This window comes from Macaca thibetana, chromosome 5, assembly GCF_024542745.1.
Source record: "Macaca thibetana thibetana isolate TM-01 chromosome 5, ASM2454274v1, whole genome shotgun sequence".
NCBI lineage: Eukaryota > Metazoa > Chordata > Mammalia > Primates > Cercopithecidae > Macaca > Macaca thibetana.
Window position 1 is genome coordinate 130,902,868 of NC_065582.1, and position 15,962 is coordinate 130,918,829.

Genomic DNA, 15,962 nt, shown 5'->3' on the forward strand with positions numbered 1-15,962 from the left:
CACGCCGGCGGGACCATGAAGAAGTTCTCTCGGATGCCCAAGTCGGAGGGCGGCAGCGGCGGCGGAGCGGCGGGTGGCGGGGCTGGCGGGGCCGGGGCCGGCTGCGGCTCCGGCGGCTCGTCCGTAGGGGTCCGGGTGTTCGCGGTCGGCCGCCACCAGGTCACCCTGGAAGAGTCGCTGGCCGAAGGTACGGGCGTCCGGGGAGGCTCGGACAGGCAGGTGAGGGAGGGTTGGGGTGTGGCGGCGGCTTCTCCGGGTCATCGCCCTCCGAACTGACTTTTATACCCCGTTGTTCCTCCGCTGCCGGGCCAGCGGGGACTCTTAAAAGAGTGACTCGGGCTTTCTCTCTTAAGCTGGCTTTTCTTGCCGCTGGCTGATCTGGCCGGTGCACAGTTCTCTCATACCTAGTTTAAATCATTTTCTGTGCTTTTTGACGCGAGAAAATAGATAGAAGACGTGCTAGGAAGTGGGTAGGTGTTGTGATTGGGCCAGTGACTCATTAGAGGGTCAGATCGAGCAGGATTGAAGCTCTGTTCTGCCAGCTGTGGCTCAGACGAGTGTCATGCGTTGGCCTCTTCATCTGAGCCTCCACCCGCGCTGCAGGGCATAGGACCCTGCAGCCCCTGGTGTCAAGCTCGGGTTTGCTGCAGCTCAGTCATATGTTGAAAAACAGTGTATTTGTGTGCATGTGTGCGTGTTGGAGGTGATCCTTTGCTCTAAATTCAGTTAGTAGGTTGCACTGAGAAGCAGGTAAACTTGAAGCCCATTTGTGTTTGTTATTTAGAATCTTCTCTGTTGGACAAGGTGCTATTCATGCCCTCCCAGTATGTCTCTCTGATAGTAGTTTAAAAGGTGATATGAAAGCAGGTTAATTTTCGTTTGCGAAGTTTTGTGGTCGGTCCTTCATGACCTGGAACAGGTTATGACGGCAGGTAGAAGTCTACTTACAAAAAAAGTTTACCGCATTTTAAAATAAAAACTTGGAATTTAGTTTTGTATTTCTGGCATAATTGCCTTGTAGAAAATACTTGCCCTGTGTGCTTCATGCTTCATTGGCCTTTGAGTTTTTAATTGCAAAATGACATTACAAAATAAACTCTTTAAAAGAAATACTTTTTGTTGATAAATGGCCCTTTTGAGTTCTATGGTTAAGATAAAAGAAATCGAAGAGTGGATTAAGTTCTCCGAGAGTTAGACGTTGATGTGGTTTGAAAACAGTAGACTGAGATTTTGCTTGTATTTTTGAAATGCTATAAACAACAGTAAATTAGCACAAGGGAAAAAACCTGAATATTTTTGTATAAAATATTGGAAAGAGAAAGAAATCGTGAATTATTGAGTTGTACACATTGTGTCGTGAACCATTGCTCAGAATAATGATCTTAGCCGAAACTTGGAGAGGTGGGAGAAGGAGGATCCTTAGTTTTTCAGAAGAATGAATATGTGGTGAGTGGTACTTATTAAAGATTTACTATACTATGAAGTTTTCTAGCTCTTTATTACACATGAATTTCAATTGTTGGTTTAGATTGTGTTGTAGGTTTTAAAAACACATGGCTATTAACTCAAATGCCATATTCTGTCTTTGAATAGTTTTAATAACTAATTGAAGTGTAGCTTGAGTAGTGTTACACTCACTTCATTCCACCAGATCCCAAAAGGGTGTTTTATTTAATAGAAAAAAAAATGTTGACATTTCACAAACTAGGTTTTGAATTTGTAACTGGTATCACTCACTACCCTAAGCATATCTTATCACTACCCTAAGCAAGCCATTTTCAATAAGAAATAATTTTGGAAAATAAAAAATAAAGATGAATTTCAAAAGGAGAGTTCGTTCAACCACAGCGAAGAATAAAAATTTATTTCAAGCGCTAATGTCACTGTTAGAGTGTTCCACTGACTTTTGCCATAAATGTATCCTTTCTTTTGAAAAATCAACAATCAAATGCTAGGAGGAAGCAAGGGTTGAAGAAATCCTTTTGGAAGATGAAACTTCTCCATGCTACACCCCAGCTTTAATTTCCTGGAAGGGAGGCCAAGGCCTAGCTTTTCTTTCCTTGTATGTTTTTTCTGTCTCCATCACCCACACAACTGAAATTGTCTATGTATAATCAGTTTACTTTTTGATCCTGGCCGGTCTGTTCTTATTTCAGATGCTTAATATCCCCTCTCCCTTCCAAATAGTGCCACAATTTAGACAAGATGTTTAAGCACAAGTGTAGTTCGCATTTAAGTTTGATTAATCAATAATTGATAGATCTGCCTGATCATTAGATTGGGCCATGTGCTTGTGAAAATGCGTTGAAATTGAAGAGTACTTGATTTGGGGAGAGGCATACCACTGAGTAGGAAAAGGGGTGGAAGCTAAGACAGACCAAAGCACAAACTTGGTAGGTTTTGCATTTTTTGCTTTGGCCCAAAGTTTTTTAAACAGAGTTGGGAAGACCCGGTAGATGCTGTGCCCTGAAGTGTTTTTGCCATGCTCCTGCAAACATTGGTAGCTTACTTATAATGACCTCTGCAGTGTCTTTTCAATAAATCAGTCCATCTCTCTTGTTATTTGTATATAATTAGTTACGTTCCAAAATGTCACCGTGAAAACTGGATTAGCAAATACTGAAGCACTGCTCCTACTACAGTATTAGATTCCTGAAAACCTCTGGTCACAACATTTTTGTCAACTGATTAAGATACAACCTTGTTTTATGTGTGTTGCAGCCTAAAACGCACCTTATTTAATATATTTGGTTGATTTATTAACATTGAAATCATGGCCAACAGCTCTGTAACTCATGCCTCAATGAAGATTATCTAACATTTGTGTTTTCTCTGTAGTCTTTGCTCCTTGAACACTAGACAGCACTTTAGCACTATGTTTGGGGACTGTTTTCAACAGTGAAATCACCAATAGCAAGCACAAAAATGAGAAAAACATGGCACTAAATAGACCATGAAAAGGACACTTGTTTACAGTATGTAAGCTGAATCAAGAATGTGCACGTTAGTAGACTCACATTTTTCACAATTGTGCACATGTCTGCAGATGACAGTGGAAGTGCTATGACTAATGATTTTGAGGGTACAAATGTTAGTGAGTAGATGAATTTGCAAATATAGTATCCCCAACTAATGAGGAGCAACCATTGTTATAGGTAGATATGTATATACACATTTTATGTCTATAATTTAAAAAGCATATTCTCAGGGGTAGGTTGTATGTTATAACTAAACTGTTAAAAAGTTTTCTCTCTGAAACATTATATATACTTTGCATCATAATATCTTTGTAGTCAAGCACATAAATGTCTGAAAATAGAACTTGCACCTTTTAGTTCCTCCTCAAGGTTTAAAGGACTGATAGCATAGTGAGGCAGTTCATGTTTTTTTCTCAAAAACTGTTTAGGAGTCTTTGCTAAGCAGATCCCAACTTTGGTCTGTAGAAATGAGGGAGAGCCATATGTTGGTTTTAGCTTCAAACAGTGACAAATTGTCAGGCTCATATAATTAATTCTATGTAACCTTCCAGGTTTTTACTAAAACCTAGTATTGGCTTGTTGACCACAGGCATCACCTTTGCATAACAAGCCTTTGGTGCTAGTCTGAGGAATTTAGTACTGATTGATAATAAGTTGGTTTTTGAGTAGGGGACACTGTTTTCTCTAAATGTCCTTGGTACAAAGTGGGTCTAAAATGGGGTGTTGAGACTGGGAGAGCAGAGATAACTTGTTGAGATAATGTAATCACGAGGTTATGGGGGCTGGATAGAATGATAGTGTGAATATGGTGATGTGGGTAAGATTTACTGAGATGGGTGTTGGGGGTTATTGGCTTGGTAGTAATTGGAGGCCAGGAATTTACTACAGGGTTCTTTAAAAATAGCTCGGTATTTCTCTTAGAGTTAAATGCTTAGATAAGCAAAGTGTTAGCCAGTTCTCATTGTTAATTTTTCAGGAAGGTTGTACTATACATCTGATTTTGCACTGTAAATTAGTAGGGAAATGATGGATTTAAGCGTTATATCTCATTTGCAGAAACAATCTGTGGCTGCCCAGTAACTTCTAAGTTAACATTCCCAAGAGAAGACAGAGAGGATAGAAAGAAGGGGAGGATCAAATAAAAATATCAACAACTGTTAACTACTACACAACTTCGTTAAATGCCTTTTGTGTGCTAAGCACTGCTAGGTGCTACTTAACATAGTAGAGGACAATAGTGGAGGTATTCTTCTGGCCTATGAAACTTACAGATTAGTGTGGAAGATAAATGCTAAACAAGCAAACCAAAATCACCAAGTTACTATAGTTAAAATTTTTGATATGTGTTGTGAAGACAATGTGCAGGGTTTTATGAGACAATTCAGTTTGGGGGGTCAAGGAAGGCCTTTTTGATCTTTCAACAGAAACCTGAAGGATGAAAAAAGTTAGCTAAAAACAGAGGTGTGAGGTCGGGGTGACTTGAAGTATGTCATGAAGACTGAAGTCTCTATGCGAGGGAAGGAAGTTTCAGAAACTGAAATATGCTCAGAGCTGTGGACTACAGTGAATAAATCACATGTAAGAGAGATCCAAGATGATGTTGGCAAGGTAACCAGGGTCCAGGGCTTAGAATACCATGCTGAGGAGTTTAGGTTTTATCTGAAATGCAACGGGAAGCTGTTGAAGGATTTGAATTGGGGCAGTGACATGCTCTGATTTGTATTTTTACAAGATCATGCTGATTGCTGTGTAGAGAGGTATACAAATTATAAGGTTAGAATGGTGACAGTGGAGATGAAGATGATAATGCTTAAATGGGAAGACCTTGTGGTGGTCATAGGAAGTGTTAGGAATGACTTGCTTATGTATCTCTCAGGTGAAAGTACCATTTGTGAACATAAGGAAGGAACAGATTTTTTATTTTATTTTTTTGAGGTGTTTGGAGGACAGCCTGTAGTTCTAGACATGTTTAGAGACGTGTTTGGATGAGATATCTGAGAGGAAATATCAAATGGGAAGTTGGGTATGTGGTCTGGAACTCAGCAAAGGTGTTTGGGCTTAGAGATGGTACTTCTGATTGATTAGTGAGCCCCTGGCTGTTATTTAAAGCCCTGGGAGAGGATGGATGTAGGGAGAGTGTAGGAATGAGAAGGTGCTCATTGAAGGACTCCTCTAGTGTATCCGTCTCAGACATTAGTATTCATTGTAAACATTCAGAGGATTTGGTAAAACACAAAGTGCTGAGGACGGTCCTCAACTTTTGATTATGTCTGAGTGAGGCCCACTCTTTCAGTGATACAGATGCTGCTGGTTCAGGAACCATTTGTTGAGTACCACTGATTTAGAGCGGGCGAAGAAGACTAAGAAGAAGGTGCTAGAGAGGTATGAGGAATACCAGGATGCTCTGGTACCTGGAAACTTGAGAGTATTTCAAGAAGGGGAGGGAGTGAACAGTTGTGTTGCTGCAAAGTCATCTTACTTGATCACATTTTTTGACCTGGCATTCACAGTTATTCATGCTCACTTCTTATCTTTAAAAGCTTACCTGTAATTATTTGCTGGGTGAATACTCTTTGCGCCTGGCACAGTGTGCTCCACAATCTTGTACTTGCCTAGCACTCTGCCTTTGCCTTTGTAATCCCTGTTTCCTAAGTAATGGTTATGATCACTTCCTCCTTTCTGTAGACGCTTGTAACTATTTGCTTTTTCCCCTCTTGTCACATTTAACCTGTCTTGAGATGGAATTATGTAAGCACCCAGAAACACTAAGGTTGTTAACTACTGTTCCTCTGTCACCTCCACTACCAGATAGTAAAATTCTTAAGGCTAGACAGACTCTGTTTTAATTGATACTGTATCACACAAGTTGGCCATACTGTAAACATTCAGCTACTTCTCAAAGGAAATGATGTTTGACTTTTCTTTTTCTTTTTTCTTTTTAATCAGATGATGATCTTCAGTAGAATTTAAGGCCTAATTTGCAAATTGAAGAGCACCCATGGAGGGCTCTTTACTGGACCATCAGAGGTTTTGTACTTAGGCCAGAGGGCTCTGAACTTTCTAGTTTGGTGAAGACAAACAGCAGTTAAGGCAGTGTAGTTTCACTTAGCAACTTGAAACAGGAAAGGAAAAAAAAATAACCCAGATGCCCCCTTGTAGTTATCTTGCTTTATTGACGTTATATTTTTATTTATCCTACAAAGGTGACTGAGTTTTTAAAAATGTATGTTACATGCAGTTGTGAAATTGTTTTACATTTTGTGGTTGATTTTGGCAGCTTTTTTTGGGTGCTGAGCTTTTTGAGTGTAGAAACAAGGTCTGTTCGCCTGTGCTTTCAGTTGTCCAGTAGTACTTACTCAGCACCTTTTTTTGTTGTTTAATTAAGCTCTTAGAAAACATTGTTTCCTCTTCTGAAACAAGGGGGTAATATCTATTATGAAGATTAGAGAAGACAATGTGTGACAGTACCTAACAGTGCATTGACAAATCTTCTCATAAATATGAGTGAACTTTTAAGTTCAGATTTAGTTATAAGCTTTCAGTGAAATCTGATTTGGAAATTGTAGTGACTTGATTATATATTTGGTGTCACATTTATCCTGAATAAATATCACATTTATGTTTGCAAAATATCTGAATAGTTTGTTGGATAATTATGTGTACCTCAGCCATATTGAATTTTCAAGTTTCAGTCAGCTGTATAAAATTTTGACTTATATAGTAGCATATGATTTTACAATAAAATGGAAATTATTTGCAACAAAGGACACTATATACAATATTATTAACAAATGGTTCTCTTTTGGGTTATGTTATTATTGTAGTGATAGCTCCTAGGATGTAATTTTGATTGTCCATTGATGTATTTCCTCTAGAGGTAGCAGTTTTATTCAATGACAAGCTACTGACACTAAAACAATTCTAAATTTTCAGTGTTCCAAAAAAAATAGTGGAAATTTATAGTGCATTTATCTCCAGTAAAGGAGCTAAATTGTACAGAATGGGCATGATGGCTCACGCATGTAATCCCAGCACTTTGGGAGGCCGAGACAGGTAGATCACTTGAGGCCAGGAGTTCAAGACCAGCCTGGCCAACAGGGTGAAACCCTGTCTCTACTAAAAGTACAAATATTAGGCATAGTGGCATGTGCCTGTAATAACAGCTACTCAGGAGGCTGAGGCAGGAGAATCCTTTGAGCCTGGGTGGCAGAGGTTGCAGTGTGGTGAGATAGAGCCATTGTACTCCAGCCTGGGTGACAGAGCAAGATGCTGTCTCAAAAAAAAAAAAAAAAAAAAAAAAAATATATATATATATATATAAATAAAAGTGCTAAATTGTACAAACATGCCGAATATCTTTGCTTTTAGGCTGTAGTCAACTATTGTGGTTAATACTAACATTCTCATGCTGGGCAGATTGAAAAGGCTCTGTCTTTGATATTTTAAAAATAATGAAAATGAATTAATATTTGTTAGTATGTTTGATCATGGGGTGCACAGGAGGGAAACTTGGAAAGGTCCTTGATGATGTTAATGTTAGAGAACATATTAGAAAGTGAGATGGATGTCCTTATGTTGATCCTGGGTTTTCTATAGTGTTCTTTCTGATCTTGTATATTATCTTGGTTTTCTTTCACCATTTCCCTCCTATTTTTTTGTCAAAACTTGAAATAGTTTCATATACATCTATTAGAGCTCATTTGGTAGCTATCAAAATGATTAAAGCCTTGACTTGGGGTTCCAAAATTAAGAGTCCTGAACTACCATTTCAAAGCTGCCACACTTTTCTAGTGGTCGGGTATAATATTTCATCTCCAAGGGATTGGGACTGTTTATTCCTTAGTTTTATCTTGCATGCATCTGGTGAACCATTCATCTACCCACAGCTTGCTATTTTTAGGAGACTAAGTTGGGAAGTTGAGTAGTTAATGACTGAGCTGTTTTAAATAGTTAGGCACTTAGTTAATTTGGAGATTCTTTGTCTATGTGTATCAGCTTTACAAATGAGGTCAGTCAGCACATGTCTGCTAACTGTTTCAAAAGTCTCTCTCTGCAGGAAAGTGGTTGTAAGGCCTTTTCTACAGAGAGACTTTGTTTTTGGTTTATCCTAGTCTTGTAGAATTGCAGTAACATTAGAGGCGTTTTGCAGTCAGTATTATTTAAAAATATAGAATGATTGTTGCTACTAGTTTGCCCATTTTAACATTTTTAATTATCTTTGAAATAGTGCCTTCTTGGACGCATCTGTCAGGGGGAAAAATACCAGCTGGTAATCCCTGTTCTGCCTCTAGCTTGCATTGTGACGTTTTGACTTCAGTTTCCTCAAGAAAAAAATGAAGTGGATAAAATGAGTTTGTAACATCCTTTTCCATTTTAGTATTCTTGGATTCTGTCTATATAACTGATTTTTACTGCTGTTTTCGATAAGTGAGGAGCATGGGATAGGGAGGAATAGCAATGAACAATTTCAGGATTGAGACCGTAATGAAAGGATTGTGTTTGGTCGTTATACAATTTGAGTTCTTTGACAGACTTTACAATGGAATGGCAATTTATTTTTTAATCCTAAAGTATAAAATTATTTTTATTTTTATTTTTTATTTTTTTATTTTTTTTGAGACGGAGTCTCGCTCTGTCACCCAGTCTGGAGTGCAGTGGCCGGATCTCAGCTCACTGCAAGCTCCGCCTCCCGGGTTTACGCCATTCTCCTGCCTCAGCCTCCCGAGTAGCTGGGACTACAGGCGCCTGCCACCTCGCCCGGCTAAGTTTTTGTATTTTTAGTAGAGACGGGGTTTCACTGTGTTAGCCAGGATGGTCTCGATCTCCTGACCTCGTGATCCGCCCGTCTCGGCCTCCCAAAGTGCTGGGATTACAGGCTTGAGCCACCGCGCCCGGCCTAATTATTTTTATTTTATTATTTTCAAGATGGAGTCTTGCTCTGTTGCCCAGGCTGGAGTGCAGTGGTTCAATCTTGGTTCACTGCAACCTCTGCCTCCTGGGTTCAAGCGATTCTCCTGCCTCAGCCTCCCAAGTAGCTGGGATTACAGGTTCTTGCCACCACACTTGGCTAATTTTTGTATTTTTAGTAGAGATGGGGTTTCACCATGTTGGCCAGGCTGGTCTCTAACTTTTGACCTCAGGTGATCTGCCTACCTTGGCTTCCCAAAGTGCTGGGATTACAGGTATGAGTCACTGTGCCCTGCCTAAAATTATTTTTTAATCATTGGAAAAAGGTCTTTTCAAAGAAGTTGCCTTACATGCTACTCCTTGAGATCTGGGTAGAAACTCAAATTAAATTGTGTGACATTTCAGAATACTATTTAGTTTCAGTGGGCATGCCACCTTAATTGCTTATTTTACTATCTTGATTGTGTTTTCTAAGAGACTCATGCACAATATATATATTTTAGAGAGTATTAGAAAGTAACAAAACCTTTTTATTCAAAAAGAATATATGAGGAGGAGGTGTGACAGTACTTTCTCCGATTAAGTTTACAGATAGAAAGTTTACCCATGATATGTATGGGAAATTGGGTACTTTTTGTTTCCAATGCTGTCAGCCCTAATTTGGGTCCTTAATACATCTCATTTAGAGAATTATATTAGCATTTGGACTGTTCTTTCAGACTCTTTCCTTGCCAAACCAGTTCTTGTATTCCTTCCAGCTTATTCTTCCTAAAATGGACTTATGCTCATGTCACTCTCTTATTTGCCTAACCAAGTAAAGTCCAAACTGATTACTCTAGGATTCGGGACCCTCTGCAGTGTGACCTCCAACCCACCTCTCTAGCCTTAATCTCTCACTCTTACTCCCTATGTATATTACACTCTTATGCTTGATATTTTCTGCACTTCTCTCCAGCTTTCTGCTATCGTCTGAATGTTTGTGACTCCTCCCCCAATTCATATGTTGAAATCCCAACCCCCCAGGTGATGATATTTAGTGATGGGGCCCTTGGGAATTGATTAGGTCATGAGAGCCCTCATGAATGGAATTAATGCCCTTATAAAAGAGGTCCCAGAGAGATCCCTTATCCCTTCCACTATTTGAGGGTAGAGTTAGAAGATGGCCATCTATGAGGAAACAAGCCCTTACCAGACACTGAATTTGCCAGCACCTTGGTCTTGGATTTCCAGTCTCCATAACAGTAAGACATTCTATTGCTTATAAGCTACCCAATTTGTGCCTGTGTGTGTGTGTGTGTGTGTGTGTGTGTGTGTGTGTGTTTTGAGACAAGGTTGTGTTGGCTAGGCTGGAGTGCAGTGGTGTGATCATAGCTCACTGCAGCCTTGAGCTACTGGCCTCAAGCAGTCCTCTTGCCTCAGCCTCCCAGATAGTTGGGACAATAGGCATGTGCCACCTTGCTACACTTTCCCATTTCTGTTTTTTAGCTTATGTTGTTATGTTTGCCCAGAATGCAAATACTGGCCTCCACCATTCTGTTAAAAATTGGGTCCTGTAGGATATATTTAAAATAGTTACTTTTTTGCAATCTTTATTTTTTCCTGAAACCCTATCTACAATAAAATAAGTGTAATTATGCCTTCCCTTGCTCTGCTTAGCAACTGTTACTCATATAGCACTTATCTTAAATAGTTTTGTTCAATGCTAATAAAATGTGTAGTTTTCTCTACTTTGAAATTTAATTCTTTTAAAGCTTATCTTGTATTCATTCTTTTTTCCCCCTCATTATTTTTAAAATATTTGGTAGAGATGGGATCTTGTTTTGTTATCCAGGCTGGGTTTGAACTCCTGGCCTAAAATGGTCCTCTTGCTTTGGCCTCCCAAAGTGCTGGGATTACAGGTGTGAGGCACCATGCTTGGCCTTGTATTCATCTTTTATCTCTTGCAGTGCTGTATTCGTGATAGTATTCAGTACCTCTGTAAGAGGTTGAGTTTCGGTTTTGAAAAAGTAATCAGAGGGCTTGCTGCAAATTACTATGAAACAATTGGATAGCAGCCATACTTGACATATCAAACTGTTCAGTTGATGTTTAGGAGAAGGCTGACCCTGTTTTTGAAGTTCTGTCCATTTTAAAGTAAGGAGATAGAGATATTTGGTAATAATGTAGTTCTAACCTTAAATAGATGGATGAAAAAATACTACCAGATTTATTTTTGGACTCCTAGCCTGTTTTATTTCTGTTATGGTGACATGTATAGTACATCTTTGTTTTGTGGGTACTGCATTGCTTGTATTAGATGTGACTCAAAATGTTCTAGCCTGAGTTCCCTTGAGCCGCTACCGTTAGACAGAATGGGAGCTGGGTAGGTGTAAAGTATGTGCTTTGGATAACTAATCTTAAGAAGAAACAGTTTTGGGGATGGTCAGCTGTGTATGGCTTTATCTTGAGTGGCGGGTAGTACCAAGGCTTAATGGGATGAATGGTGTCTAAGAGGATGAGGGGATTAGGAAAAAGAAGGGGATCTCATCTCCTTAAGGCTCCTGGGGAGGGAAACAAGTGAGCATTAACTTTGGGGATTCCTCTAACTGGACTGTATGATATTAAAGGTACTTATTTTCTAGGTAGAAAGACATTGAGTTTGCTTTTAGATTAGGAAATTTGTAAGCCTGGCCTAAAGGTCAGAAGGTAGCAAACCATCCTTGACTATTCTTTCATTTTCTGGAAGAGAGGGTTCCAGTACACTACTTCCCGTTGCCTAAATGTTATATTTACTTATTTTGCTTTGTGCTAATTGGACCATTGTTAGGGCTGCCTGGAACTTTTTACATAAGTATTCTCTTTTGAATGAGATTGTCAGTGGTGTGGTTAGGTTTTACTATTCTTTCTGAATCATAAAGATACTACTAATAGGTAATTTTTTTTTTTTTTTTTCTGAATCTTGTCAGGACTATTTTTCTAGGGAGTGGAATTATGCATCACTGGCAATTACCCACTTTTTCATTCTCTTGCCTGCATCACACACTCTCTTCCATTGAATGTTAATGGCCTATGTTTTTACACAGATATAGAAAAAAAAGTTGCTACTGACTCATGATCAGTAGGACATGTATTCTGAATTATTTCTTCAGAGGTTGGGTGTATATATGCTCAGCTGTGCATAGGCTTTTTTGGTGTCTTCTATGATCACTAACAGGAGTATGTAAGATAGTTAACTGTTACGTGCAGTAATGTGGATCTAAGGATTTTTTTTTTTTGTCTACCTAATAGGCCTAAATTGAAATTGGAATAGATCCTTAGTTTCATTAGCACAGTATTATAGTTAACTCATCTAGACAGCTCAGTTTAAATCCTAGTGAATAGTTAACTGGATTGCTAAATCTTTGGTAAATTTTCATCTTTTAGCAAAATGTTGTTTGTACAACCCAAAGGAGAAATTCTAAGGATGTCAACCCAAATTGGTACTTGTTTTTATTTTTAAACAAGTGAAGGTAGCTGTTAAGGATTTTATAGTTTTTCACCTCAGTGCAGTGGGAACTTCAGAAATATTGCAAACTCATGAGTTTTATTTTTTAAAATATGTGTTTGTGTATGGTATTTTTTGCCTATCCATAGGAAATGTTGGAAGTGCATTTGTAAGGGCTGTATGAATCCATAGTGTTCAAGGTTGGATGTAACTAATGCCCATAAATTTCTAACTTGAGAAACCCTTATATACAGATTCAAAGTTCAGATTTGTTATCATCTTAGAATAGTGGCTGTTTTTTTTTTTTATTTTTTAAAAAATACACTAAAGGTATTTCAAAAAGTTGTGGTGGGCCATTATGGATAGTATAAGGTCAATTCCACGATTTTTGTTTTCTTTTTTTCTTTTGCTTTGGAAGACGAAATAATAGGGAACGATGTGTAAGAACCTGAATTAAAAATAGGACATTCTCGGAGCCTCTTTCGGAAAATATCCTAAGTATTATATTAATCGCAATTGGTATTGTTGGACTCATAGTCTTTCTTTGAAAATACTAGTGCTTCATTAAATTTCCCATAATTGTAGTGATTGTCCAAATTTAGTTCCCTCATTTAACAATGAGAAAAGGGAGTAATGAATGAACCCAAAGTCACATTATTAGTGTTCATTGTGGAGAGTAGAACTTAGTTCTTGTGACCAGCACTCTTTCTAGTAGTTATGGCCTCTTTCTTTTTTTCTTTTTTTCATTTTTTTCCTTATGCCTAAGTACTTTTACTTATGGCCTCTTTAATTAGCTCCTATGCTGTATAGGCATTGGCCTGTAGCTATAGGTATAGTTCCTGTATTTATGGGCATTGTCTTTTGATTGGGGTGGGTACTTGGAACTGGCTTAAGGGACCTGGGGACTTTTAATAGTCTGAAGGCAGCTGCAGTATTCCCGGGTGCATGAGGAGTATGAGGTGGAAGAAGTATTCTCAAACATTTTTGCTTGAGTTTCTAAGTTAAAACTTTTCTGCTTTGTATTTTCCTAAGGCAATCAAACCATGTGCTGCAGTTATTTGAGCTAAGATGTCACGATTAATTTTAAAAGTTTAAATTCCAACTTCTCCCAGGGTAGACTGTTCTCTCAGTCTAGAGAGGACAAGTCATAAATGAAATAATATATTTGTGAACTGTAAAGTATGTAGCTTAAAGGTGCAATACTTCAGCTTCTTCAGTTGAATTTAGCATAGCAACACGGAGGACCTCCGGTAAGGAGGAGGGTAAAAGAGGAAGAGATATAGCTAAGTTCTTATCCTCCCCTTTTCTTCTGTTCCTAGTTCAATGTTATCACGCGTGGAATCTGAAGTGCTGTAATATCAGATCCCTATTTGCATTTTACCTAGTAAATTTGTGTAGTGTTCAAAGTAAAAAGAAAACAAGGTTCTTTTAAGTTTTTGTTTATTAGATGACAGCAAAAATGCTTTAGACTTAAACTTGGAATACAAAATATCTGAATCTTTACAGTGATATAAATTCCTATGATATTATAAAACAGTTTCCTTAAAAATGACATGGCATTACTTTTATGATACATTTGGCATGTTTTTATACACAGGCAAGTAAAAAGTTAAAATAGAATGGTGCTTGATTTATGATTTTAAAACATTAAAGGATAACCTTTCTAAACTAAACTTATTTGGAAATGGCATTATTGTTTAGGTATAAAACTCAAAAGAATATTGAAAAGCATCTAGGATTTATAAGAAATATTTGTAGAGTAGTAATTACAAAATAAATAAAGCTTAATAGTTTCTTACATCTCAGTAATAATGAATTAGAAAATAAATTACATTCGTAATAGCAAAACTATATATATCATCTAAGAGCTAAACTCATGAGAAATGTGCAGAACCTCTGTGAAAAAAATTATAATATTGTTTAGAAGAACATAAAATAAAACTTGTCTAAATGGAGAGCTATTTCATGTTACCAGCTAAGAAGACTCAATACTGTCAATATGTTATATCTTCCTAAATAAACTCAGTACAAAAAATAAAAAAAGATAATATTTCTAATATATTTCAAACTATGGAAGTATCACCATCATTATCAAGCAGCATTCATCTAGTGTCTATATGTTTTTCTGAGTAAAATGAGCTTTTTCGTAAGTCAAAATGTAGAGCCTGGCGTGGTGGCCTACACCTCAGGAGGCCAAGGTAGAGTTCGAGACCGCAGTGAGCTGTGATTGTGCCACTGCACTCCATCTTGGGTGACAGAGTGAGACCTTGTGTCTAAATAACAATAATAATAATAATAATAATAATAAATTTTTAAAAATGTAACCCATTCCCCCCTCCCATCTGGCTCTAATATTTGTCTCTCCTTCCCACTTTAGCTAGAGGCTGAGCCCCTGGTCATCTTTTCTCCCCCATTTTTTTCCATCAGTTATCTGATTTTTCTCTTACTGTTACTCGTTCCTCAATATTTTTTATACCTGTTAAGGTATACCAGTTTATACCCTGAACAGTTTATATCCTGTTCAACTTGTAAGCCAGTTTAATTTCAAAAGATAAAACAAACAAAAATAAAACTTTTGTGGTCTTTCCTACTCTTTCCTTCCTTCATTAATTGACCTTTCTGAAAAAATAGATTTTGGTAATGGTTCTCAAAGTGCAGTGTGTGGACCCCAAGGGAAAGGATCCTCGAGACCCTTTGATAGAGGGTCTATCAGGTAAAAAATATTTTCATAATAATGCTAAGACATAATTACCATTTACACTGTATTGACATTCACACTGCAAGCACCTTAACACTAGTCAAGGGTAGTGAAAAGCATTTTATTACTCTTGGCCCTTGAGTACCTTTTCTTTTTTTTCAAAATATACATAAGATTCACCGTAATAACCATTTTTAAGTGTACAGTTCAGTGGCATTAAGTACATTCAAATTGTTGTGCATTCATCATCACTATTTCCAGAAAATTTTCATTTTAAACAAACTTCATACCCATCAAACACCAACTTTCCACTTCCCCTCTTCCTTTAGACCCTGATAACCATGATTTACTTTCCATTTCTATGAATTTGACTATTCTACGTATCTTATAGAAGTGGAATCATAACATTATTTAGCATTTTGTGTCTGGCTTATTTTACTTAAAAATGTCTTTAAGGTATCATCTGTGTTGTAGCTACATCAGAATTTCATTCCTTTTTAAGACTGAATAATATTCAGTTGTACATACATAACACATTTTGTCTGTGGGCATTTGGGTTGTTTCTACCTTTAGGTTGTTGTGAATAATGCTGCTGTAGATATGGGTGTACAAATATGTATACGTTTGAGTTCCTGCTTTCATTTCTTTTTGGTGTATATCCAGAAGTGGAATTATTGGATCATATGGTAATTCTATGTTTAATGTTTTTGAGGAACTGCCCTACTGTTGTTCACAGTTCCTGTACCATTTTACATTCCCAACAGCGTTGCACATGGGCTCCAATTTCTCTACATCCTTGCCTCACCAACACTTGCAATTCTTTTTTTAATAATAGCCATCCTAATGAAGTGTTATCTATCTCATGAGAAATGTGCGAACCTCTGTGAAGAAAATCACAATATTGTTATAGAAGAAC

At 37.7% G+C, this 15,962-nt stretch overlaps 1 protein-coding gene across 1 annotated transcript in view; it reads left to right on the plus strand.

Annotated features, from left to right (window-relative positions):
• Positions 1-15,962, plus strand: part of BMP2K (BMP2 inducible kinase) — a 142,874-nt gene continuing 126,912 nt past the window's right edge. Inside the window, exon 1 of the mRNA XM_050791138.1 lies at positions 1-187. Within this exon, the coding sequence (XP_050647095.1) occupies positions 16-187 (172 nt within the window). The 5' untranslated portion in view covers positions 1-15. The remainder of the gene's footprint in view (positions 188-15,962) is intronic.